This window comes from Oryza brachyantha, chromosome 4 (genome assembly GCF_000231095.2).
Source record: "Oryza brachyantha chromosome 4, ObraRS2, whole genome shotgun sequence".
Taxonomy (NCBI): Eukaryota; Viridiplantae; Streptophyta; class Magnoliopsida; order Poales; family Poaceae; genus Oryza; species Oryza brachyantha.
In genome coordinates, this window is record NC_023166.2 from 14,907,818 (window position 1) to 14,920,433 (window position 12,616).

The 12,616-nt window shown below is 43.3% G+C and overlaps 2 protein-coding genes across 2 annotated transcripts; both read left to right on the plus strand.

The window, feature by feature from the left end:
* The first annotated feature begins 1,047 nt into the window (after positions 1-1,047).
* On the plus strand, positions 1,048-3,660 carry LOC102722668 (transcription factor LAF1-like). The gene is made up of 3 exons (XM_015836429.2): positions 1,048-1,342; positions 1,598-1,727; positions 2,727-3,660. Exons 1-3 carry the CDS (start codon positions 1,207-1,209, stop codon positions 3,352-3,354), a joined length of 894 nt encoding a protein of 297 aa, XP_015691915.2. The 5' UTR covers positions 1,048-1,206; the 3' UTR covers positions 3,355-3,660.
* A 3,322-nt stretch (positions 3,661-6,982) lies between these two features.
* Positions 6,983-12,210, plus strand: LOC102722952 (DEAD-box ATP-dependent RNA helicase 6). Its single transcript, XM_006652504.3, has 10 exons — positions 6,983-7,490; positions 8,074-8,134; positions 8,699-8,933; positions 9,075-9,313; positions 9,640-9,891; positions 9,994-10,174; positions 10,941-11,029; positions 11,258-11,331; positions 11,422-11,572; positions 12,140-12,210. The coding sequence occupies exons 1-9, from the start codon at positions 7,195-7,197 to the stop codon at positions 11,498-11,500; spliced, it is 1,506 nt and encodes a 501-aa protein (XP_006652567.2). The 5' UTR covers positions 6,983-7,194; the 3' UTR covers positions 11,501-11,572; positions 12,140-12,210.
* The last annotated feature ends 406 nt before the right edge of the window (positions 12,211-12,616 follow it).

Here is a 12,616-nt window from a genome sequence, read left to right on the forward strand (position 1 = left end):
ACGTGCCCTGTTAGATCTAACGATCATAAACGATTTGGTACTGTGAGGTACCGATATCTCGAGATACTTTTGTTAATATTTATTGGACTAAAACAAACCTTTTAAATAATATTATCTCCACGTCACAAGATAGACACACATACACACCAGTACGTGTTCCTTAACACAAACTCAGAGAGATGAAAAACAACAGCATATTCGTAATCTCACTAAAATTCCAATTAAAAACATATATATGTGCAAAATTTACGTGCAGCAATATTTAAATCCCGATGAATAAGCGATGAACCCACGACTGTACAACTAGATCATATGCGACTCTCGAAAAAGTCATCTATTTGAGCACGGATGGAGCGGCAGTACAGTACAGCACCTCATCCATTTGACTCCAGCGATGCCCAAAACGTAAGCCTCCGTACCTTTTCTTTTTTCCATCTTTTGGGCGTGAATGTGCACAAAACGATGGCACCGAATAACAAGCGGCAACATGTGTCAATATGCAGCGGTGACTGGTGACACGAACGTGTGCCGTGAACAGCGGTGGCAGCACGCCAGGGCGCCATTGTGCATCAACAGCATCCGCGGGAGAGCGAGTGACTACGTGAGCACGCATGCGGATGCGGACCGGCCGTGGTGTGTCCGTGTGTGTGGACACCTGTGGCGAACAATCCTCCTTGATTTCTTCCCGTCAGGTTTTCAGCGGCATGAGCACATTGATTGTCAGTTGTCACTGGTGTTACGGTAACCCTCTGTCTTGCAAGTGCCAAGCCATTGAAATGGAACTTGCATTGTTACTTGTGAGAATTACAGAAAGCGAAGGGATGGATGTACTGCAGTGTAGCAGTACTAGACTACTGGTGCCATGTATGGTTTTGGTCGGACGAGAAATCATTTAATTTTCTTCCTCAGAACGAAAAGAGAGAGAGAGAGGAAAAAAACAATCGGCGACCTAACCACTTGTTTATTCCCCGTGGTAAGCCAGGACCAACGCCGATGATTGGACGAGGCCTATAAAGCCCCGCGCCCATCTCTCACGCCAACGCAGACCGACACAACAGTGGAGGCAGCAATCTCGGCCGTCCAAGTCTCCTCCTCCTTTCCGAGCCAATTTCTACTCTGCTTTGGCTCTCCTCTCGTGCTGCTCGTGGTGCCATCCTCTCTCTCTCTCCCCGCGACGGTGCCTGTTGCTCCTCTCATCCGCCATTGATGGGGTGCAAGGCGTGCCAGAAGCCCAAGGTGCACTACCGGAAGGGCCTGTGGTCGCCGGAGGAGGACCAGAAGCTCCGCGACTACATCCTCCGCTACGGCCACGGCTGCTGGAGCGCCGTCCCCGTCAAGGCCGGTAAGACACCACGAGACGAGCGCGCCCGCCGTCCAACGGTTTCCACCCCCCGAGGAATTCACGGCGAGCTTTGCAAACCTGCAGCATGCCTGGTTGCATTGCAATTTGCAACCGGTCTCCTGCTTCATAATTTTTCTCCCCTGTTTGCTCAGCTTTTGAACGACCGATGAAGCTTGTTTGAATGTTTTTGGTGATTTTTGTCAAATGTACCTTGTCTGGTAGCTGAATTGTTGTCTGAATTTGCCTTCCATGCAGGGCTGGAGCGTAACGGCAAGAGTTGCAGGCTGAGATGGATCAATTACCTGAGGCCGGGGCTGAAGCACGGCATGTTCTCTCGGGAGGAAGAGGAAACCGTAATGAACCTGCACGCCACAATGGGCAACAAGTAAGTGTCACACTTTTCATCTCACCTTTACAACCAGAAGATTTCTGGCAAAGTAACACGTTAATTAGCAAAAGTTACTACTAGACCATCAGAGAGTAATTTCGGGCATCCTACCTTCTACCTTTTTTATTCTTTTATCACTACTTTGCTTGTGTCAGCTTGGCAAAAATCAGTTTCAGTGTAGAAAAAGGCCTAGTTAAGTAAGAACAAAAGGAAATGCTGATGCTGGCCATCTACACCGCTTTTGAGTGGTGTAGTTGATGCTGACATCTACGCTCCATATTGAGGCAATCAATTGCTTCTTTTTGCAGTGCACATTTGATGATTGTGAACAACCATCTTCCTTTCATTAATTAATTTACTGAAAGGTGTGCTTAGTCATGACGAACTTTTTCTTAGCATAAAAGATAACAAACAAAATGGCAAAAAAAAACTGGACTTTTTCTTAGCATACTAGGTAAAAGAATGAAATGGAAAAAAAACTCAGTACTGTCTGCTCCCCCCATTTTTTTGAGAAAATACTAGTGCCTTTCTGGATGTGATGTTACTAGTATAGTTGCTTAATTACTGGTGCAAGTGCAAGTTGTCATCTTGTTTTGCACTCTTCTTTAGTCACAGTCCATGTCAAAAATCTTAACACCGTCCTATGATGCCAACAGTCTGTACAACCTCATTTTTATGAACACGAACGTACCAGTACTGTACTACAGTCACCTCTTCAGACTAATCGCACAGTTCATTGGGAATTAATTATGAAAACTTCTGCTTTGACGAAACCTACAAAAGACGACGTGTAGTACTGCGACAACAATAAAAGATCCTTTATTAGACTGGCTGTGCAACAGTATTTCGCTAAAAATGAATAGAATAGGGTGATTAATTATGCTGTCCATGAACAATGTCATCAGGCAGTTTAATAGCTATAGATAAGGACTTCTAACTATGAGTAGAAGTGTAGAACCGACATCTAAAAATGGTGGTGGAAAACTGTGGTTGCAGGTGGTCACAGATAGCGCGGCATCTGCCTGGCAGGACGGACAACGAGGTGAAGAACTACTGGAACTCGTACCTCAAGAAGCGAGTCGAGGGCACGCAGGCGCCGGCAAGAAAATCCGCCGAGCCGGCCGACGTCACCGGCAGCCCGAACAGCAGCGAGACCGGGCAAGAACGCGCCGTCGCTGAGCAGCCGGCTAGCTCCGATTCGTCCGAGCCGGTGGAGTCGTCGTCGGCCGACGACTCGAGCTGCCTCACCGAGCCCGCGGCGGGGGCGGGGGCGGGGTTCGCCGCCGTCCGCCCGCACGCGCCCGTGATCCCCAAGGTCATGTTCGCCGACTGGTTCGACATGGACTACGGCACTAGCCTCCCCGGGACGGCACCGGCTGGCCTGGACGCCACGGGCAGTGCCGCCTTCGACGCCAGCGGCGGCGGCGGCGGCAGCCCCGCGCAGGGCCTGAGCCATCAGTGCTCGTCGTCGGTGCAGGTCGACGGACCGTGCGGCGCCGTGGACTCCCTGCACGGGCTGGGCGACGGCGGTTTCTGCTGGGATTTCGACGACGCGGCCGATCACATGCAAGGAGGAGGGCTCAGCGACCTGCTCTCCATGAGCGAGTTCCTCGGCATCAACTAGGCGGGAACGGACACTCATCCCGAAGGTGGCAGTGCAGAAAGTAGAGAATTTCTTTCGTACAGTTCGTCAAGAAAGTGTAAATTCCTCGGTTTTTTCCTCTTTTTTTTCAGAGTTGTAAATCGTACCGTGGATGTGCAATAGTTAAACTTACTGGTTTGTTAGTGGTGAGTTTGAACCTCGAAATGGAGTCCTTCTCTTCACATGTTTCGTGTAGTTCGACCTGGCTTTCAGTATTCTGTTCTCGTCTGAAGAACACCTCACGCTAGCTCTTGGGTGGGTACGATTGTACAAGCAGTTGCTATTAAAAGGCGCATTCTTTTTTCTCTTATGGCCTATGGATTGTCGCGGACACAGCCTATGGAGTAAGTGATAAAGAATTTTTTTTTTCAAACAGTAAATTATGTTGGTGATACACAAACTGGGGGCGTTGCAATTTAGTATACAAAATGGTAAAATGCTTATCATGACTTACGAACTTGTTTTGGGGTGCGAAACAAAGTCCAAAATAACGTAACGTGGCAAATCATTACGAGCCTATACGAGATTCTAATCGGTGTCTAACTTAATGAAATTACTCATGACTCTTTTTGGCTTTGGTTTGCACACGCTAGGTAAATTTATACACAGAAGCGGATGATTTATAAGTTCATGTTAAATGGCATCCTCTTTGTATGTTCATGCGCCGATCGCAATTTGCTCTTAAGTAAAAAAACAATATAATCATGGGTGATGGACTATGGATGAAATCATGAAACTAGGTTACAGAAACAGAAGCCTGCCCATGACTAGAGATGGCAACGGAGAATTCATCATCGGGGATTACTATCGCGTCCCCCGTCCCCGTCTCCATCCCCGCCAACCACGACAGGACTTATAGTTAACTCATCACCGATCACCACGGTGATTTTTTCACCTTGGTTTTTCCGGCCTCATGAGACGGTGCGTCGGCAGACGAGCGGAGAGGGACATGGTGGCACGAGGAGGCGGGCGACAGCATGTCGGCGGGTCAGCGATCGTGCAAAGAGGAGGCGGCCTGTCGCTGTCCGGTGAACGGGTGGAGAGGGGCAGCACATCGGCAGGGAGCTAGACGGGCGAAGAGGGGCGAGACAGCGGGAGTCGAAGCATCAGCGGAGCGGCGGTCGGGCGAAGAGGAGGTGGTGTGCTGGCAGGAAAGTGGGTGGGCGGAGAGGTGCGGGAGCAGCTCCAGCTACAGTTCGGTGGACGGGCGGTGCACCGGTAGGAAGGCGGGCTAACTGAGAGGTGCGGGAGCTGCTCCAGTGGACAAGCGGCGCGTCAGCGCCACGGGCAGGTGGCGTGGCCACGACGGGGAGGGGGGAGGGAGGGGAGGGGGAGCCGGGCGAGTGGAGAGGACGGTTAGAGTTAGCTGATTTAGGCTTATATACCATGTCTTGTGGCCTTTATTTTTTAGGCCAATCCATATCCAAAGTCCAAATTACGTCTCTCCACGGTGCAAATGGGTCACCGCACGGAACATGTAGTGCACCGTCCCCATCTCCTTCATCCCCGACGGGGATTAAATCGAGCTCATTTGATTCCCATAGGTGGCATATCTCAACCATCACCATCCCCTAATGGGTGAATTCACCACATGGGATCGTGTATCGGGTCCGTTGCCACCTCTACCCATGACATACTAACGGTCTTTAGTCCTGACCGATTGGACTTCTCGGGATCATCTCTTGGTTGTTTATTGGAAAAAGTCAAATGATATATTTGTAAATGGAAATAATTTACGAATAAAATATTTATATACGTGTTCATAACGATTTAATAGTTAACGCTAGAAAATAAATAGCGATAAAAACCTCAAATTTGACTTATAAGTATAAACGTAAGTCAAAAGATAAGAGTGCTCGTGATGTTCTACTTATCTGAAAATCTTTTTTCTTTCTCTTTTGCAATGATGCATATCTGAAAACGCAATCACCTGTGATATGTCAAAGATCACTTGCATAGTTTAGTCAGCTAATCACCTTGTAGCTAGTGTTGGTAAAAGAAACACTGTAGCCCCAAATTATTTAAGAAAAAGACATGTCATCGCAATGCACTGCTGTATGTAGAAAGTAATTTTTTAATCAGCGTAATCGCACCTACGCGAGTACGTGTCTAGATAATTGCGCACAAAATCATAAATATTAATAAGATAGATTAGGATGATAAAAACCAACTAATTGACCATGCAAATTTAAATTTGATCTATACATGGATAGACATAAACAACACATATTCAATTTGCAGTGTACGGCGCTAATCGTTGTCTGACTTTATTGTTTTTATTTCTGTTTATGTAGAACAAATTTCGTTTTAGATGTTTGTGTATAGTCTTATCTTATGTCATCCAAATCATTGTTACCATTTTTTCAATTTCCTATAACTATTTAAGTGGCATGGAATCTGTGTGATTGCACCTAGTTGTAACAAATTCAATTTTAGCCGACAATATATGGTTTTGATTGTTTATTGTTTGAATTGTACTTTATAACAGGTTTTGTTACATAAATTTACATATTGGACCAAACATCAACAAATATTTTCACTTTGGATTGGGTTTCATTATCAATTAAACCTTGCATTTTGGATCTGTGGTCTAGACATCAGTACCAAAGAGTGGTCTTTCTCCTTAGTTATTGCTGCTATCCTTGTTGCTGCCACAACACCAACGATTTCTTCTTCTCCCTGTAGTCACTGTCGGACCCCTCAAATTGCTCCACTGACGGGATCATAGTGCTTGGATCTAGGGCAACGCGGGTGGATATAAGATTTATGAGCATGACATTGTGCAAGAGAACACGAGCTCGAGCCATGCATCTTTCATCTCAAGCTTGACTGCCACTCACCATAATCCTCGTCCCGCTCGAGCTCAAGCTCGCCATTGTGGCTAGTGTCGTTCAATTCGCGCATTCCGCATTGCTTCGCCTGCACCTCTGCTCATGCCATGCACAAGGAGCGACACTTAACTAATACTAGTTGAATCTTGTTCAAGCTTGGGTTTATTTAGGATCAGGCATGTGACGGGCATGTTCCCTAACTGTGTAATTAGTTTTTTTATCTATGTTTAATGCTACATTTAGATGTCCAATATTTGATGTAATGTTTTTGAAAAACATTTTAGGAACTAAACAAGGTCATATTTTGAGAAGGCGACGGCACCGTTTAGGTCCCAAATCTGTTTTTCTCCAAAAATATCACATCAAATCTTTGGACACCAAAATAAAACATTAAATTTAAATGAAACAAAAAACTAATTGCATATTTAGGAAAAATCATGAGACGGATATTTTGAGCTTAATTAGTACATGATTAGTCATAAGTGCTACGGTAACCTACATATGCTAATGATAGAGTAATTAGGCTTAAAAGATTCGTCTTGAGGTTTCCAGGTGAGTTAAAAATTCGTTTTACATTCGTGTCCGAAAACCCAATCCAACGTTCGATCAAACGTTTCGACGTGGCACCTAAAAATTTTAATTTTGCCAACTAAACGGGCCTAAACTTGTTTCAGCCCGCTAGAATTTGGGCCTAAATTCCTAGTTGTACGAGCAAAGGCCGAGCTTGGAGGCCGAAAAGAAGGAAGCAAGGGCACTCCCGTAATTAGTCGCTCCGAATGCCCACCCCGGCGTTGCCCTAGCTCGGCTCTCGCTTCCGCGACGCCCCCCAGCCTCCCCTCCCCCACCCCACGAACTCGCCTGGAAGGGGGGAAACGCTCCCCTAGAAATCCCCCAATTCGAGCGACCAGCGCCTCGATTCATCCCTCCCAGCCAAGCCCCCGGCCGGATCTGAGCTCTGCGGAGGCACGCCGGCGCCGCTCCCCTTGTGGTGATGGATCCGCTGGCGAGGTACCCTCCCGGCATCGGCAACGGCCGCGGTGGGAACCCTAACTACTACGGCCGTGGCCCGCCGCCGCCGCAGCAGCAGCATCAGCATCAGCATCAGCATCAGCAGCCACCGCAGCCGCACCACCACCAGTACGTGCAGCGGCAGCCGCAGCCGCAGCCGCAGCAAACGCAGAACAACAGCCAGCACCAGCAGTGGCTTCGGCGGAACCAGATCACTAACGAGGCCGCGGGTGCCAGCGAGCAGAAGGCACCGCCTGTCCCGGACGGCATAGATTCGAGGTGAGGGAGACGATTCAAAGGATCGCCGTTTGGTAATGTTAGATTAAGGTTCGGTGTTCACGTTATTTTGGACTGGCTGGATTTTGGTTTGCTGCGAGGGGCGAATCCTACCTCTTTGAGGTCGATCAATAGGTATTAGATAGGTGAAGTTACAAAAATTCGGAGTAAAAATTTATGCTGTTTTGGCGATTGGCTGCAACTTGTGAGCGTTTGTATTTTTAGGGCGACGCAAATGGTGCTATATGGGAAATTACAGAGTGCAAGGTTTAGTTTTCTGGTCAGCATGATTGTACGTCTCCGCCTTTTGAGCACGCTGTATTGACTCTTAAACTTTTGCAAATTAATCCAGAAATTGGTTGGAGTGAACTAATGTTGTCAAGCAGTCAGTGAGACAGACAGCCTTCTTATGACTGCTGAGCAATTGACTCCGTACCATGCATTCAGCATACATTATGGATAATACATGTAGCTTCTGCTGTTTAACTATGGAACACACTATGAATACTTTAATTAATTCCTCTTCATCTGCATATGATTAACATCACCAATATAAGTAAAATAAATAAATTTTAATTTTGTGCAGTTCACAAGACTGGAAGGCCCAACTAAAGCTCCCACCTCAAGATACACGCTACAGGACAGAGGTACTATGAAAGCAATATTTTTCTTTTATCATGGTAGTGCTGGGAGGCAATGATTGCTATGAGCTAGTAAATATGTTTGCAAATTGACATAATTGCCACCCCTCATTCCATCAGGGCAAGTTTTGTTTTTCCTACATGAGCTTTTGATGTGCCAAATATAACTGTCATTTTAATTTTAGAAGCTTGGAGGCCTAGGTTCTGATAGCACATCTTTTCATGCCCATCACTTGTACCTCATCTTAATTACAAATAGCCAGATTTCAGTATTTCACAGGATTAAATATTCTATGATACTCTTAGAGAAATATGTTATGCTGGCATTGCATTGAACACATTATATGACTGTCAGTACACAGTACACCATAGGTAGGTTATGTTTTGATTGTGCCAACATTAATATATTCAGAATGTTTAACTGGTTATTCCTCTACTGTCCTTTTTAATGAAAAAATGACCAGTTGGGTAAGTTAAGTGTTGTACTTAGTTTATGTCGTTCCTGTTGCGCTTGTTTGATTCACATGTTCTCAATCTCCTGCTAAGGTAGTGTCATTGAACAATGTGCAGGATGTTACTGCAACCAAGGGAAATGAATTTGAAGACTATTTTCTGAAGCGAGAACTTCTTATGGGCATATATGAGAAAGGATTTGAAAGACCTTCTCCTATACAAGAAGAAAGTATTCCTATTGCATTAACTGGTAGTGACATTCTTGCAAGAGCCAAAAACGGAACTGGCAAGACTGCTGCATTTTGTATACCTGCGCTAGAAAAGATTGATCAAGACAAAAATGCTATCCAAGGTTATTTTTTCTAGACTAGCACCTGTTTTTTTCCTAGACTAGCACTTGTTTTTTTCCTACATTAAGTTCCTAGATTGTATGGTGATCAAAGAAAGACACTTTCATCATATCTGATTTTATCAAATCTCATCTTATATTCAGTTGTGATATTGGTTCCCACAAGGGAATTAGCTCTACAAACATCACAAGTTTGCAAGGAACTTGGGAAACACTTGAAGATTCAAGTGATGGTCACTACTGGAGGGACCAGCCTAAAGGATGATATTGTCCGTCTTTATCAACCTGTTCATTTACTTGTTGGAACTCCTGGCCGTATTTTAGACCTTACAAAGAAAGGTGTCTGCATCCTGAAGAACTGTTCAATGCTTGTTATGGATGAGGTATTTTGTTCTCCCTTGTTTTTATGTGTCATTGCTCCAGTTCTTAAGTAAGATGCTCAAAGATCTTTTCTAAATGGCATTTGAACATTAAACAGCAAACCTTATTATCTTAACAATTGTTAAGTCTTTCTCTACTTTGATTGTGTGTTTGTCTAAAATTTGACACAACCAGCTAGGATGTTTGGTCGAGGGCACTAATAATAGGTACAATAATGGACACGCTAAAAAAGGAGAACTTTAAAAATATGTTTGAATTTGATGTGCAATGGTAGATTTGCTGATAAATGGGCATTCCTGCTTATGAGCAATGTTGCCTTTTCTTGCAGGCAGATAAGCTGCTTTCTCCTGAGTTCCAACCTTCTGTGGAACAATTGATTCGGTATCTTCCGTCGAATCGGCAGATTTTAATGTTCTCTGCAACATTCCCTGTGACTGTCAAGGATTTCAAGGACAAATATCTCCCTAAGCCCTATGTCATTAACCTTATGGATGAACTTACATTGAAGGGAATTACACAATTTTATGCTTTTGTTGAAGAGAGGCAGAAAGTCCACTGTCTTAATACTCTTTTTTCCAAGGTTTCCCATTAGCCTTTTACTCTACCTGGCATTAACCATGATTTTTCCTTTTTGACATCACCATAATGTTTACTCAATACATTCAATTCCAATTCAATACAGCTGCAAATTAATCAATCAATAATATTCTGTAACTCGGTAAATCGTGTTGAACTACTGGCGAAGAAGATCACAGAGCTTGGTTATTCTTGCTTCTATATACATGCTAAAATGTTGCAAGACCATCGGAACAGGGTTTTCCATGATTTTCGCAATGGTGCATGCAGGAACTTAGTTTGTACAGGTATTCCTTTTAATTTTTTTGTTTCCTTTTTTCCCTATTAAAGAACATTACTCCATAGCTAGTTAACTATTGGTTCTGACTATTTATTATTACATGTTCAAGGTTTTGGAATATATATTTGTTTTTTAAAATTCTAGAAATAAGGGATTTAGGTTTTGAAACCTTGCTTGATTTAATCTTCCAAACTAAAGAAAGAAGCACACTGAATGTATTTAAAATACATTATTGTGTTACTAATTCTATGCTCTGTTTACAAGGACATTAGAAATATATAAAATTCCCCCATTGAATTCCTTTTGTAGCTAGTTAAAATGCCAATAGGTTTATGTTTCCAGTTAGTTTTTGCTTTTGCTACATGTTCTAGACATGTAACCCGTATGTCCCTGTTTGTTAAATACTATAAAAATACTTTACTTCTTTCTTATAGATTCCCAATTTAAGTCTAATTATCAAATATTCGCTTTCTCTTTTAAAGGAGGGGCATTTGAAAGGTCTGCCGTGAGAGGTGGTTGTTTCGTTCTTGCACAGTCTTTGTTGTTAACGGTTATGTTAGACCTTGACCACAAGTTTGTATTTTGTTACATGGCTATGTATTTTGTGCTGATGTTCTACTCATTGCAAAGTTATGATTGTGGTATTTTTCTTATCTTAATTAGCTGCTACAAATTAGCATTACAGTTTGTAGTTTTATCAATTAATGCCGTGCTCTAAGTACCAACTAAATCTGTTATCACTTTGGTCTAATCTATTGTATTTCCCTTTGCAGATCTTTTTACAAGGGGAATAGATATCCAAGCGGTTAATGTTGTTATCAATTTTGATTTCCCCAAGAACGCAGAAACATATCTCCATAGGGTATGCACTGAGAGAACTGGGATACTTTTCCCAAAAAAAACTGTTAGATGCATAGCTTGCTGAATAGGCTTGTAAGATTGCATTTTTAATGACAGGCATTTAGGATTGAATGCTTAACATTGTTGCTATGTTACTTGTTTGACCATGGCCCATGCCTATGGGCTATGGCAAATCGAATTGTAACATCTTATTTTGTGCTTACAGTTTCATTGACACTTTCCATTGTAGGTTGGTAGATCTGGCCGATTTGGCCACCTTGGTTTGGCCGTGAATTTGATCACCTATGAGGATCGGTTTAACCTGTATGTAATTCTAATCATCAGTGCTAAGCTACTCTCTATGTCTCTGTTTAGTTGATCATTTCTTTTGGGGTGTGTGCGTGTGTCGCACAGGTATCGCATTGAACAGGAGCTTGGAACTGAGATAAAACCAATACCACCTCAGATAGACCGAGCAATATATTGCCAATAGTTATCTGACAGGATGATCTTGTATGCTACTCTGGAATTAATAAGATAACCTGTGTAAATATCAGCTCATCAGGTACAAGTGCTAATCATTCTGCTTGTAGTAGATATCTCATCCTCTGTTATGTGCTTCTTCATTATTTTTCTCTTATTAAAGGTCTGCTGTCCATCATCGTTGAATTTCATGCAATCATGGAAGAACAGGACTTGGGACTTGTAACATTATTTAATTTTTTTTTCACATTGGTATTGAGAATATCGGGGTCTGTCATAAAGGGCTTGATATCCTATCATCTTTAGGGTAAAACCGGTAATGCCATTATAAAAAATAATATAACTTACATTGGCATCCATGTGCTATTGTTATAAAAGCCTGTGTCAAGCTGAATACTCCAGATTTCTCCTGATTCGTTGAGGTCATGCATTTTACAGGAATGCTTTACACAGTTGTATTTCGTAACATCATTGCATATTCAGCCAGAGTACTAGGGATGTTAGCTGGCTTTCAATGTACCATGACCTCTGCATGTGTATTCATATGCATCAGCGTCATGCTAAATTTATCACTATATTCTCTATGTTACATCTACACACTAGTTTCATATTTGCAATGTGCTTGACTCAATTCTATTTATTGATGCAGGTATCATTTCATGATCTCACATGGTGTATCTTAATCGAAGTTGTGTGGGGGGGGGGGGGGACACTCAGTAGCAAATGACGTTGTGTCAAGCTCATCTAAATTCCCGCGGACCATGTGTGGCTTATTAGCCGTAAGCTCTTAATCAGACAATATCGAATTTTCTGATAAGGTTTGTCCCCAGTTGTTTGTCCTAAACTCGTCTGACCTGTTGTCATCCAACATTGTATCTGCTAGCTTGTTCTACAGGACTTTTTAACCCTGGTACCGTCTGTCTGTGTTGTGGCCTCTCCGCACACAGATGGTTTATTCCACCTGGGCGATGCTATCACCGTGTGTCGGTAGTGCGAATCAGCATCAAGGATAGTACTTTTTAGCGTTTCACTTTCCATATTCTGTTTTTCATGCGTTCTGATATGAATGGTCACTTTGTAATGTATTGTCTTGACTGGGTGTTCTAGGAGTATTTTATGTAAAACT